The sequence below is a fragment of the Ostrinia furnacalis genome, unplaced genomic scaffold (genome assembly GCF_004193835.3).
Source record: "Ostrinia furnacalis isolate ACB-3 unplaced genomic scaffold, ASM419383v2 OfSCF7013, whole genome shotgun sequence".
Lineage (NCBI taxonomy): Eukaryota > Metazoa > Arthropoda > Insecta > Lepidoptera > Crambidae > Ostrinia > Ostrinia furnacalis.
The window spans coordinates 68,697-82,281 of record NW_021137252.1 but is presented as its reverse complement, the minus strand read 5'-3'; the positions used below and the strand labels follow the sequence as shown (position 1 = coordinate 82,281).

The 13,585-nt window shown below is 38.8% G+C and overlaps 1 protein-coding gene across 1 annotated transcript in view; it reads left to right on the top strand.

Moving 5' to 3' along the window:
• LOC114363157 (methyltransferase-like protein 9) overlaps positions 1-13,585 on the top strand; it is a 54,117-nt gene that overhangs the window by 14,279 nt on the left and 26,253 nt on the right. Inside the window, exon 2 of the mRNA XM_028318799.1 lies at positions 3,022-3,212. Coding sequence (XP_028174600.1) covers positions 3,022-3,212 — 191 coding nt within the window. The remainder of the gene's footprint in view (positions 1-3,021; positions 3,213-13,585) is intronic.

Below are 13,585 nucleotides of genomic sequence, written 5' to 3'. Positions count from 1 at the left end.
TGCGCTAACGAGTCAACGGCACATAATGAACCCATTCAGACGCTATGACTGACCGAATGACATGAAACATTTACAGGGCTTAAATTAACGCTTACATTTATTTATCTTAAGAACGGGTTGTGCGAAAAACGGTAACCCACATAGACAATACATAAGAAACGACGCGGCCTCGATAACTCGACTGAATAAATCATTCTTGATTTGTCTTCCTTAAACAGGTAGATTTTTAAAATGAGGAAATTGTTATTCATGCAAATCCAACTTTACACGAGCTGAAAATGAATCCTAAACATGAGTCTCATAAATAATCGAAGCGGGTGCCTCTAGTCTACATGATCGAAAACAACATAAAACAACGCTCCTTGTGGTTCATCACAAATGTGTCTGTGTTAATCAGACAGAACCCATTGGTTTAGATCGCAATTTCATTTTTCAAACATTGCATAATACAACGACCTACCCCGATTACGAACGAATGCGTGAATTTGATAAACATGCGTCAAACAAAACAGCACCCTGTACCAAAGCAAATGAACAACACCACTTCGTTTGATTGCTACTACGTTACTACATTTTTCTGTTACTACGTTACTGCATTACTGCATAATTAATAAAGCTATCCAAGTACCCTTCCTCTTCCTATTCCCATTACACCTTTTGCCTAAACTAAATCCACTCTCATTAAAAAACAAACAATTTTAATAAATAAAACTATTTTAAAACGATCACTCAAACGTTTCATGATTTGGTCTATCAATCGTTAGACTACGTAGGTATTAAAGTAGGTATGATCAAAGAGCTTGACATTCAGAAATTTTCCACGATTTGTATTCTGTCTGGAGAATTCCCCTTGTCGGATCCCGTACTTCGGATGCAGGCTATTTTAAATGGAAAGACGGCGCATTGCATAATCACCAACGTGATTCGCTATCAGTATTCGGTACTAAATATTTATTTGCCCAGGTTTTTACGATACTTTTTATGCGATCCACCGTAAAAAATGTTCTAGATTTTGATTATTTTATACGACGATACGTGTAGTCCAATTCGTTCGGCCGATTTATTCACATCGCGACCTCTTTTGCTAACAAACAAGTCGGAAAGAGCAGATTACAGTAGCATCATTATCATTTCAAAGTAATCTGTCTGTCTCAATTTTTTCATGACGTCCTATCTTCTAACAGTAAACGCTTGACTTATATTAGCTCGTCGAGATGATTTTATTGCGTTATTCCTAGAACGCTACTGGCTCGGCGGACTTATCAATTTGTACTCTTTAACATGCGACCTCATAAAATATTCGCGTTAATTTATTACAGCACAGTTAGCACCCAGTATGAGAATTTTTAGAGTAACGGGTTCAGCAGTTCAGTACTATAATAATACGACACCCATAACAATAATAACAAATTATGTTACAACCCAGCTACAGTTAGCAGGTTGGGACCTCTACCCACAAGGTGGACCCGTAGAGACCTGATAAAGGTAGCAGGAAGGCGCCGTGCGATGTGGAAGTCATTGTGGGAGGCTTATTTTCAGCAGTGGTCGTCCTGTAGATGAAATGATGATCACAATTATGAAGTTACCCCTCTCATAAAATACGATTTGCATCCAGATTCCAAACAAACCCAAAAATCTTGTATGTATGATACATTATTTGTTTAATGACTTTTTAACCAACTACATATTTTTGGGTGTATCAATTTTACATTAAACTATCCTTAAGTATATTGGGTTATTCACATACGATATTCAATTAAGTCAATACATAAATTTAAATAATACGCGTTGAATTGTGGGTCCCTAAAATCGAATACGCTGCTGACCCGAATGGACGGTTCGATTTACCGTGACGATTGTTTCAACTACCGGTTTTAGATAATTATAATATGAGATCCGTACAATAATATAAAATGAAATAGTATCGAATAATTTTTGCTTTCATTAAAATAATAATTTACAAGTCTAAGAGCATGTGTTGCAACTTCTGCATTGTTTGTTTGTGACATCGAAGCAGAAATAAACAGCAAAGTACTTATGAAAAGTTGTATTCTGTTAGGTAGTATTATAGCATTAATTACAAATCAACTAAATAGTTAAGTACTGATTTAATTAACGTAATACTTAAAGCAATAAACGCCTTGAAGTAAACAATGAATTTATTTTTTGCTAAGAACTGCATCTTTGTAAATTGTTAATCAACCAACAACATCCGCCGCGAAGAACCCACCGCTCTCACGCGCGTATGGCTTGCCCAGTATTTTTTCGAGCGGCCATCTCCGATTTTAATATAAAGACACATCGGGTATTAATTAAGCCCGGCTGATGAGTTCGCGGCCAGCAGCCGCCGTCATTACTGCCGCATGTAGAGGCGAGAAGTTTTTTTAATTCGTCATTATTCTGTGGCGTAAAGAAATGTTAATTCGAGGCAGCGTGAAATTAACATCGGCCGCACTGGCCTTTGTAGGGCCGCGGCGGCGGACTTAAACACACAACGGGTGACGAGCTACGCGCTCCTTTCATACTACACTCTCTTATTTGCACTCGATTACTCTTTTTATATGGTTTCATTAAGAACACGCAGCCAAGGGTTGTTAAACATCAATTTACAGTTCACAATTGTACTCCAAAGAAAAGTTTCTTTTAATCACGTCCTCGCTAATACTTGACGACGGCGCATTTACATAATTGCATATTGTGTTAAGAGTCTTTTTGTTCTGCTCGTCCAGTCGTGTGAATCATATTGATGATTCGATAATTAGACACGTTGTGTGGATGTCTTTATGGTATGCATTCATCATACGCGACCGGTTTCAAAGCAAGCATGCGCATCGTATTGTTTCTTGGACAGAGTCATCCGATGTACAAATAGACCTTGTTATTTCTGTAATGCGATCATCATTCACGACCGGAACTTTTTTTTTTCAAGCAAAGCAGCATTGCTTCGTTGCTTATTTAAAGGCTTTCCTTATGATATTATGTTATGTAATAGCTAGGTATTAAAATTGAATTTTGTTTCAGTGGTACCGGGTCGACAAAAGCCGGTTGTCCCCAGAGATGCAGTCCACGTTCGTCCAACTCCACGCAGATGAAGAGACCAAGAGCTTCCTATCGAACTCCATCGAGAAGTCTTCGTGGGTGTGGACCCAGATCTGGTACCTGCTAGCGAAGGCCGTCCTCAAGCACTTCTGGTCGATCACCGACATCAATGGGTAAGTGCTGGGTCTCTTCCTCTTCTCTAGAAATTATTTTCGTTCGTTCGTTCGTTTCAGCCGAATGACGTCCACTGCTGGACAAAAGCCTACTCCAAGGTTTTCCACAATGAACGGTCCTGCGCTGCCTACCAGATCGTCGGTCCACCTAGTAGGAGGCCTGCCCACGCTACGTCTTCCAGCCCGTGGTCGCCACTCCAGAACTTTTCTGCCCCTTCGGCCATCGTCTCTACGAGCTATGTGCCCCGCCCACTGCCACTTGATTTTAGGAATGATTTTATCTTCAGCTATTACGGTGATAATCAAAAATGTAACGAGAGGTAAATACAGGTAAGTATGTTGCTACGTTTTTCTACAGATCTCGTAGCGTGCTGATATCAACAACGCCTTTTACGATTCAATTTAACAAGTGACAATAATTTCTTCATCAAATTAACATTATTCTAAAAGTCTACAATCAAATGTACAACTTATCAACTTACATACTGAATTGCTTTTATAAAACTGCTTTATTTATGGACACAGTAGCAGCACCGCTACAGGTATTAATTAGTGTATTAAACAGCATAGATATGGCTAGTAACTATAACATTACTTTTGACGTAGAACAGATCACATGAAACCGTTTAGTTTCTCGCTCCTAACTACTAAAGAAAACATTAATCAAGTTTAAACATTCGTTTTGTGCAAACAAGAGCAACATTGAACGTTATGTTACAAGATATTAGATACAAGTGATAATCGCCCCCGTTACAGAAATAGTACCAAACTTTTTAATTTAATAGTAATGAATCACAAACGATGAATCGCTGTCTGAATTACGACAATGGTCCATTTTTAAGCGCGTCCAGATTCGTCCAATTACGCCAATTACAATCTCCCGGTGCTATATAAGTACATATATCAGGACATACACACATATGTATATTATTTCCTCATCCATTGTGTCGCATCTGCACAAATTAACTAACTCAACTCATCTTCGGTAACCGGCGGTCGATATTTTGAGCCATCGATAGTCACAAAATACTATTTTTGTGAATTCTTTATTTACGTGTGCCCTCAGTGCGGTCACGTTGGACATTTACGTCAAAGAATTGTGTCTTTGTATAATCGGCAGTTGGCAAATCAGTGTAGTAGAGTCGTCGAGGTCAGTGCTCCTCCAAAAATTATGCCGTTGACTTGATTTCAAATTCTTTTTATTTTACATAGGCACATTTTAGCTACACCACAATATTATCTTTCTAACCCGGGATTAAAGAAGAACCCTTTCTGGACATATACAGGGTGTTTGGCCCAAGGTTAGACAAACTTCACCATATACCATAAGTACTCCACTTAGGCTCAAATGGGCGAACTTGTATTCTTAAAATGAATTTACATAGACACCCACGAAGTTTGTCTACCCTTCCGCCTAACACCCTGTATTTTTAGGAATTCATTCAATACAAAAATGAATTAAAAGTGAAACTTATCCATATAATATGACCTAAATTAATATCTTATGACAGTATGACAATGAATGTGCGTTCTGAATAATTAATGAATGCACAATAAACCACCTCCACCTCCTTTCAGCGTCCGCTGAAATTCAGGAAAAACAAACGACAGAAATAGCGTTTTTAAACACATTCTTCGTGTAAAACTGATATGATAGTTCTAGTAAACATAGATTTCAAGCATCGATATCGATGCTGCCGTTTCCATCGGGCTGCATCACTGCGCGCGTCCGGGCTCTGTGAACGCTCTGAAAGCGATCGCGGCGGGTGTCTATAGCCGGCCACTAATAAATAATTTAAATAAATTGACGGACGAGATTTACTCATTGGCCGTTTCCGTCCCTCAATTACGCTTTATTTATCACTTGTACGACCAAAGAGCCGCGCCCGGTCTTTGCATACGGCTTTAGGTGTTAACTGACGCGTGTAGATGTGTTCTTACGACTACGCCAAGGTTACAAGTGTGTTGGTAAACAGCGTTAGGTAACGTGCTATTTTATGTTATTGTAAGTTTTAGTGGCTATTAGAAGAGAATAACTATGAACAGAACTTAGTACAACTATGTTGAAGATTTCATGCAAGAATTGATGACCTGCTCCTGGTAGTTAATGCTCTTGGTACACTCGTATTCTGTTGAAAATTAAGCTGTTTGTTCACATAATTCGATAACAAGTTATGCTTTAACATTGTCTTCAAGGTTTACTATTCTATTACAGTTTCAGATATTCATTATCTTAATTCTATAAGCTTACTTCACAGAAAATTGGCGCTCCTTAGTCTTTCATCAAACTTTTACTCTTCTATGCGCCAACTCCATTACCGGAAAAAAACTAATTCTTCATTACTCGGAAAACTACTTATCTACATTGATTTTGTTTTCGTGGACGTTTTCCTGGATACGTCCACGAGCCCCCTCTAGCTAAGTATCCGGGATATTAATCATTGCTTTTATAGTTAGGATAAATGACTCAATAAGCGCTCGCCGCCAACGCTATTGACTTTTCCGGTCCAAATATCCAAATGAATCTGTTCACAATAGATTTCAATTTGCTGGGATTTTGATTTATTTTATGGATAGTTTACATCCTCTTGATTTTTAGTTCGTAAGATTATTAAATTAACGCTACTCTAGCACTAAAATATCTCCTGTTTAGGTTTGTTATTATTTTTTTCATGCTTGTTTTCTTTTAAAAATATTGCACTGAAATACTTTGGAAAATCTTTTGTATTGTCATCGTAAAACTTACTATGGGTACTACCGGCAAGTTTTTGCGTCGTGACATGAAACCAAACGCTGAAATGTAACACTTATTGAAAAGTTTATATAAATTGTACTTTGCTCGTTTGTCCATCAAGATCGTTTCCCTTTTCATCGAGGAAGCTCCTTTACAGGAATACATTTTCCTTGACAAAACCCGTATCGCTGTGAAGACATTTTCAGACGGTTCGACTTTAAAGCTTTATTAATTCTCGAATACAAACGAGTTTCAATTTACGTCTCGCATGCAGACAGGCTCATTGACACGAGACAATATACCGCCGAAAACCAATTGGATCGACACCGTCAACTCGATCGCGGTTCGCGCGTCACTCCAGACGTCTGTCGTAAAGGTGTTCCTCCACCAGGAATGGTCACGAGCAGTCGCGAACTGGAAATACTAGGAAGATCTATGCTGTTTCTATTTAGGTTCTACCTAAAGCCTCTAACACACAGCCTTCCGCTGTCAAATTTTCCGTCGTGTCGTATATTTATGAGATAATTATAACATGTGAATGGAGAATGGAGATCACATTTACGAATTTCTTTAGGTATTTGTTTTTCCACAGAACTCTTCCATCTAATAAAGTTTAGGAAAATTTTAAGAAAATCAAGATATTTCTGTCAAAATATTTAATGATCACACAAATAAACACTATGACATTTTGTTAGGTTTGCTAAACTCCAATGTTCGTTTTAGAAACATCAAAAGTTTCGCGTGAAAGCTCTCAGTGAGGTAGCTCCTTTACGTGCGTTTCTCGTAGTTGTCACACGAAGACAGAGATTACTCGCGTTAACACGTGTAGCCTCGTATACTGCGGTATTGCGTTTTCAAGGAATTGCTACGAGGGAGACGATACATAGAATTCCATTTTATAAATCGGCTATCAAGTTTGATCACCAATTAAAAAGTTCGTAGCTCACCTAGTACATAATAGGTTTTAACATTTTCTGGTTATTTGTGATTATTCTGCATGTAACTCCACAAACAATTCCATAATCACAATAAAAACAGCGAACTGTCCATGCTCAATACAAAGGCAACATTAACAGGGCACAAGAACGCCGCAGCACGACTTTCTTCTATACAATTTGAATCACTAGAATTGTTAAGAGCACTTTCGCACATTAAGCAGTCTTCATAATCATGTTACAAAGACATTCGCTGTATAATCGCTGCATTAGCGGGTGATGACTAATGACTAAACTCTGCCTAGCAACTAAGATTACAAATGAACTATGTAAAGGCAGATGGCATAATAGATGTATGTAGAGAAGGCTTACTAGTATAAACATATTCAAAACCTGGTTTGCCCTTTATTTGGCATTAACCCTTATCCTACTCGTATAGCACTAACAGTAATAATAACGATTAACGTCTGAATTCACACTCAAACTTGTTCTCTACATAAACATTCTATTGGGATTGTATGTATCTTACCTTATGTACTTTTGATGTAACTTCTTGTGATTATTTTAATTGATTTGCTTCTAGTTTTCAGTCTTGCTGTATTTCGGCCATTTAAAAGCTCCTTAAATTACCGGCGTATTACTATGTAGCATTATCTTTAAAAACCATAGAGCCTGTACAGTCTGCTGCGTCCAGCTCTATTATAGCCGAAAGCTTTTTGCCCCTCGGATCGCTTAATCGAAATCGTAATAGCGGCACTGTCGGAAATCATGCAGGAAAATTGAAGTCACGACGTACTTTGACGAAAGCTACTATCTATAATACACCTAATGACCGCGCTCCAAGGCGGATAAACAAGCGTAAACTTAGTTCATTATGGCACTCGGCTGATTTTTGTAATTTTTTCAATCTAAACTATACTAAATTGGCCAGTCTTGGCATTGATGATCGAGTTTTTCACAATTCAGACGCTTCTGTGTATTGTAAATTTTCCTGAAAGAATGTTTTCTTCGAGTACTTTGACCTTATTTCATAAAGGTCGAAAACATTGAACTTGGTTGAGGCCCACTTGCACCGTAACTATTTTATATTTCGAAATTTAATGAGAATAATCATCTACACGTAAAAATGAATTCGTTTATGACAGGTCATCATCATCATCGTCAATAAGAAGTATAATCTCTCGAAAAACAGCTTACACATCTACTCCACGCTAAAATCTCCAAAATTCTTTGCTTATTCGCATTAAGAAATGACTTTTGAGGAAAAATAACCACCTTAATATGCAAATATTCCCATAAAGGTTTCACATTAAACATTGTTATTGGAGACTTTAATTACCGTGACCTTCTTAAGTCGCGAGTTAATAATGCCAAAGTACCGTATAATTGTATTTTGGTCGCCATTAAGGTGCGTTTCGTTTTTTGCATCGCTTCTTCATTGCTTGTATTTTAATAACGTTAATGAGGTTCCATACCTACACACCACCATATTTCGTCTTTGTACGCAATTTTAATGACACATCCCACCAAGACTTATTTATTTGGAGATTCTTAATTTCGTATAATTGTGCGATTAAAAGATAATGCTCTATCTATAAGCATTATCTTTTAACGAACAATTATACGAACTCTACTTAAGCTTTAAAACGAAAGTGTACAAATATTTATAAGACTTATCCGTGTATGTAAAGAAAATGAGAGGTGCGATAACTTCCATATTAATTTAAGTGAACGTGTTTTCACACTACTGAAAACGATACCAAAGCGTCCACAATACACTCAAGGCTAAATCAATCGGTACAGTCAATCATTGTTATTGTTTTCAGTGATTGGTAATTAATTTGCGACAGTGGCAATGGATGTTATAAATATTGCTTATTGAGAATGATACAGCTTTTTTCATAGTACATAATTAATTTAATTTAACAACATCACAGATTTGTAAGTACCTATTCGTATAAATCTTTTGATATGTCTATCTTCAGTATATCATGCAAGCTCTTCTATTCCTGCTCTGTTTGTTCGGCAAGTTCCTACATAACGACCAAGCAAAACAACCTTCTTCCCTGGCGTCCATTATTAAAAATCGCATGATATAATATCGCACCATCCATTCCGAGTTGAATTATTTATTTATTGTGGGCACTAAACGGGCGTGTGGTCCGCACTCGCACCGGTGGGCACCGCTCAAACGCGCGCGATTGCTCGATAGTGTACCATTAGCGCGAAGACTCGCGCCGGCATCCAATTGTGCGCTTAGATATCGCATACAAATGTCGATCGCGAACGAACGCAGCGTTCGCCCGCGCCCGGACCGCGCTCATCTGCATTCAATCCCATTGTTGCCGTTATTATTGCCTGTGTGCGTAATCGCTAATTTATGAATCTCGATGCCCGCGTCAGCGTCGTACACGATCTAATCTCTCTAATGGCCTCGATTTCAATTATTTACGTTCCAACGGCACTAACCAGTGCGTATTACAAGACGTCGAGCTTGATTGCTTCCTCTTCAGTCGTGTCACTGAAGAATTTTCTGCTCGGCAAGATGCAAGGCTCAATAATCGTAAAGTAATTGATACACCACCTATACACCTATGTATTTGATAAGAAAACTAACACAGGGCAAGTAAATGGTAAACTACTACACTTAACTGCGCCGGCGAAGCGTGCTCGCGGTATAGAGATAATCTCTATCCTCGTGGTAGCGGTACTGCGTTAAACGCCGAAAATTTTTCGGGTCGTGATTAAGGAGCGCGGCTGTAATTATTCGCCACAAAAAGGCGACAGATACGTAATAGGGCCTGAAAAGACGCGCCAGTCGCGCCGCCGCCGTAAAAAGCGCAAAGAATACACCTCGATATGATCGCACAAAGGCCGCTCCTGAATCCTACCTCAATGCTAATTTCCACTATCGCGCTCGCCCTCATTCATTTTCAATCGGAGCGAGCCTCTGGTTACTTCTATTTTTTTAAAATCACATTAAAGAATCGAATATGGTGGACGTTTTTTTGGTCCGCCGGTGCGTGCGACGCGATTTATTTATTTGCGGGGATTTTTAAAGCGACATTCCGACCCGCTGTATACTTGTGTCTACCCGCAATTGGCATTTCGGGCTAAACGCGAGCTATACAAAGTCGTCGGTTTTAACGGTTGTTTTTAACGCTCGAAACCCTCTCGCGCAAGAAACGGAGGATACAAATAAATTATTAATCGTTTGTCCTGTCTTTTATAAATTAAAATCCAACCTTTTTTTGGTCGAGTTGGTCAGCCCCGGTATTTTTTGGTCGACGCGTCTCGATGTCTGTCCTCGAATTTATTAAAAAGCTTAAGCCAGAGGTGAGCAATTAAATCTGTGACAGAAATTAATACGAAAACAGCTCGCGACCGGTCTCGCACAGTTATTAATTTATGTGTGCTTTATGATACGTTTTTATTAATGAAAGCCTTGTATTACAAATATTTTTGAATTTATTTTATTACTCCAAAAAGTTTCCACTTCTCAAAATTTATGTACCAGCTTCATTAACAGCAAATCTCTCACGTCGTTAGTTACCGCTTCAAAGAAGGAAGAATAATAATCAAGCATACGTACATAAATTAGGCTCGCCCTTAGTCCGGGTTCGCCCGGCCGGGAAATTCATGAAAATTATCTAATTACGTGTGTGCACGGAGAAAAATCGCGAGCTACTTACGTAACCACCCGGAAAATTACTGGCATAAATCAAGCGGGAGGGCGCGCGGGGTGCCTGATTTTCCATTCGCTATCTTTCGCCTCCATATTATTTTTGATTTATTTTCACGCGTAATGAAAGCGTACGTCACAAGTTGACGTACCGGTGATCCGGTGGCTTTTCATTACGAAAAATGTTTCGCGTTTCGTTCTGGTAGCCACATTATTAACTAAGTGAATGCGTAAATCTTGTGCGATCGTAAATTTTGTAATAAAATAGGATGAGCATCACCACAAATAGGTGTTAGTTGTGTGCGAAGTAAAGCGGCGGACGTTGCGGCGTGCGCGGGCGCGTGATGGGGCGGCGGCTCGTTAACGCGCGCGGCATTCCTGCGGCCGCGCATTAGGCTGCGGCGTCGCGCAATTATGCACCCGCCTGACACTTGCATACTGCCCGCTGCATGATGCCTGCATAGCACCCGTGGACAAAGACATCACGCGACTCAATCGGGCCACTATTATCTTTACGCGCTTATGAACCTGCGGACACCACGCTGATTTACCCTTATTAGGCTGAGTTGCAGCATCTAACTTTGACCGTAACTTTATACTATACGTATAACCGGTATATTTTGTATGGAATTTTACAGATTTTTGACGTTTGTTAAAGTCAAAGTAAGTTGGTGCTACCCAGCCTTAGTCTCTAGAATATAACTGACCATCGTTTATTATCGTGATTATGCTCGATTACGATTAACTTTCTTCATGTAGTTGAGAATGTATAGTGATTTATATTGTTTTTAAGAACAAACAATTGTGTAGTTCCACGAATTCGCGATGTATAATAAAAACATCATTATTCGTATGTTCATGACAGTCGTCATGTTCTAATAACACAAACAAATCTGACGCAAGAAGCTGCCACTGACACCTGCTGAGAACTTTGTTACAGGAACATTACGAGGCGAAGGTTCTGACGTATTTGATAACGCTTATTGCCAGTCTGTAGTCACCGTCGCAATCTGTTGTCTAACTCGGAGAAATGTGTTTTATCTGCTCATAATTGATGCGGTAAGCAGCAATCTACGTAACTGTCGTCTTTACTTTGGAAGTCATGTCTTGTTTACGACTTGTGATTGTATAATTATTTTCTTATTTTACATTAAGATTAAAGTGAGACTCGCTATTATAGCAGTAGATAATTTGTTAGGAAAACTTTCCTCCTTTCACTCGCACACACGTCTTTAGATTGTCTCCACATCAGCATAGCACGGTCGACATCGTCGAAGCACGCATGAAACGGGGTTTATTGTGTACGCAGCGCAGGAATGACGCGTAATGGGCACCATTACCGCCGCGCTAAGCCGCGGCGACTCGCCGCGACCACCGCGCGAACCAGGCCGTACAGCATCTGTTGAACGACATCTGTTCAATACACTTTTAATTACTGATAAAGTATTATTACACTAGCATTCGTTAATCTGGATTACAAAGAAAAAGCTCTTGATAAAACACGTACACTTTTTCTCTAGAAATAATTTATGGTAGAGGTGCAAACCAGTCATACAGTCTATTCAAGAATTCACGCTGATATCTGTTAGAGATACCAACCCCATTATAACCAATTATGAATAAAGATGCAACGAAAAGGCGCGTAAATTGCAAACCTATAATTAACTGTTTCACTTAAATGATCCTATTCTCATAACAACAGTCATTGTACCTACCTGATAAACTATGGTAAGTACGTGTGAAGTATGGATTATTGTGAGACGACAAGGCTGTGCGCGGAATGACGCATAATGACGCGTATTACCGCCACGGTAAGCAGCCTACAACATGTAGCCACCGCATACATATTGCACTCTTTAAGTCCCTATTATAAAAAGAAGCTCAAAAATCGATTAAAAGTCAAGCAAAGATTCAAACAGGCTGGAATCTTGACTTCAGATCATTTTTCGATCATAATTTATTGGGATTATAACAACATACATAAATGATTAAATGTCTATTTTGTCCTGCCCGGTGTTCTTTAGCTACTTTATTGGAAATATCTTCTACTTATGACTCTTTTGAAGCTAGCTGACTGATGAAATGATTGTGCCTTTTCAAGGCAAGAGCTGAATAGAGCAGCAGAATGAAAATAACAGACTTTTTCAAAGCGCATAGCTCATTCTTTTCTTCACACGTATAACGTAAGCAGTTAATTAATAAAGCTTGCTACCAAAAGCGTTAAAGTGCTAACATTTAATTAATTCACTTGTATCCGCACCATCTGAATAAACATGTAAATTGCTGGTTAAACTGGCCAGATGTCGATAAAGGAATCGCATTCTCATATTACATCTGTTAAGCTTAAATCGATAGCCACCAGTGTTCGAGTCGCCATAAAGAATTAATGAAACAGCACATTCGGATCCTCAACAACATTTCTTAATTAGCCAGTTTTTATTGAACAGCAAATTCGGTTAACTTTAACAATGGGTTCTTTCAAATAAAAATAAAGCTGTGATTCGTGACGAATCAAGAAGGTGTTTCGCCTGATCCCTCGTAACCCTTTTTGTGACCGCTCGGACTAATCTAGAGAAGGCCGGAGGTTTTTAATTAAAAATAATGCAACATAGCTGCACGTAGTATAGCGAGCGCACCGACACCATCTAGGGCTGCCGGCATACTTCAAACCAATTAAGTCGTAATTAAAATTAATTATTTTAATCACACACGTCTAGCTATGTGACAGTGATGGATCGCGTGAAAATCGCAATGAAACGCACATGTCTATTGCCGTTGGTATTCCAGTACAAATAAGTATCAGTATCGTTGTTCTGAGTAGTTTTTCTCCACTTTAATGTGTTTCTCTTAAACTATGTCGGTCGGCACGGTTGATGCTAGCTCTTGAATTCTTTTATAACCTGACTGTAAGAGATATTTGAAAAACAGTGACATCCGCTGTTGATTGATACTCTAGATTTCCTTAAAATACAATCAACCTAAGTATTTTTACATTTTCTCGACATTATAACTGATGTAATTT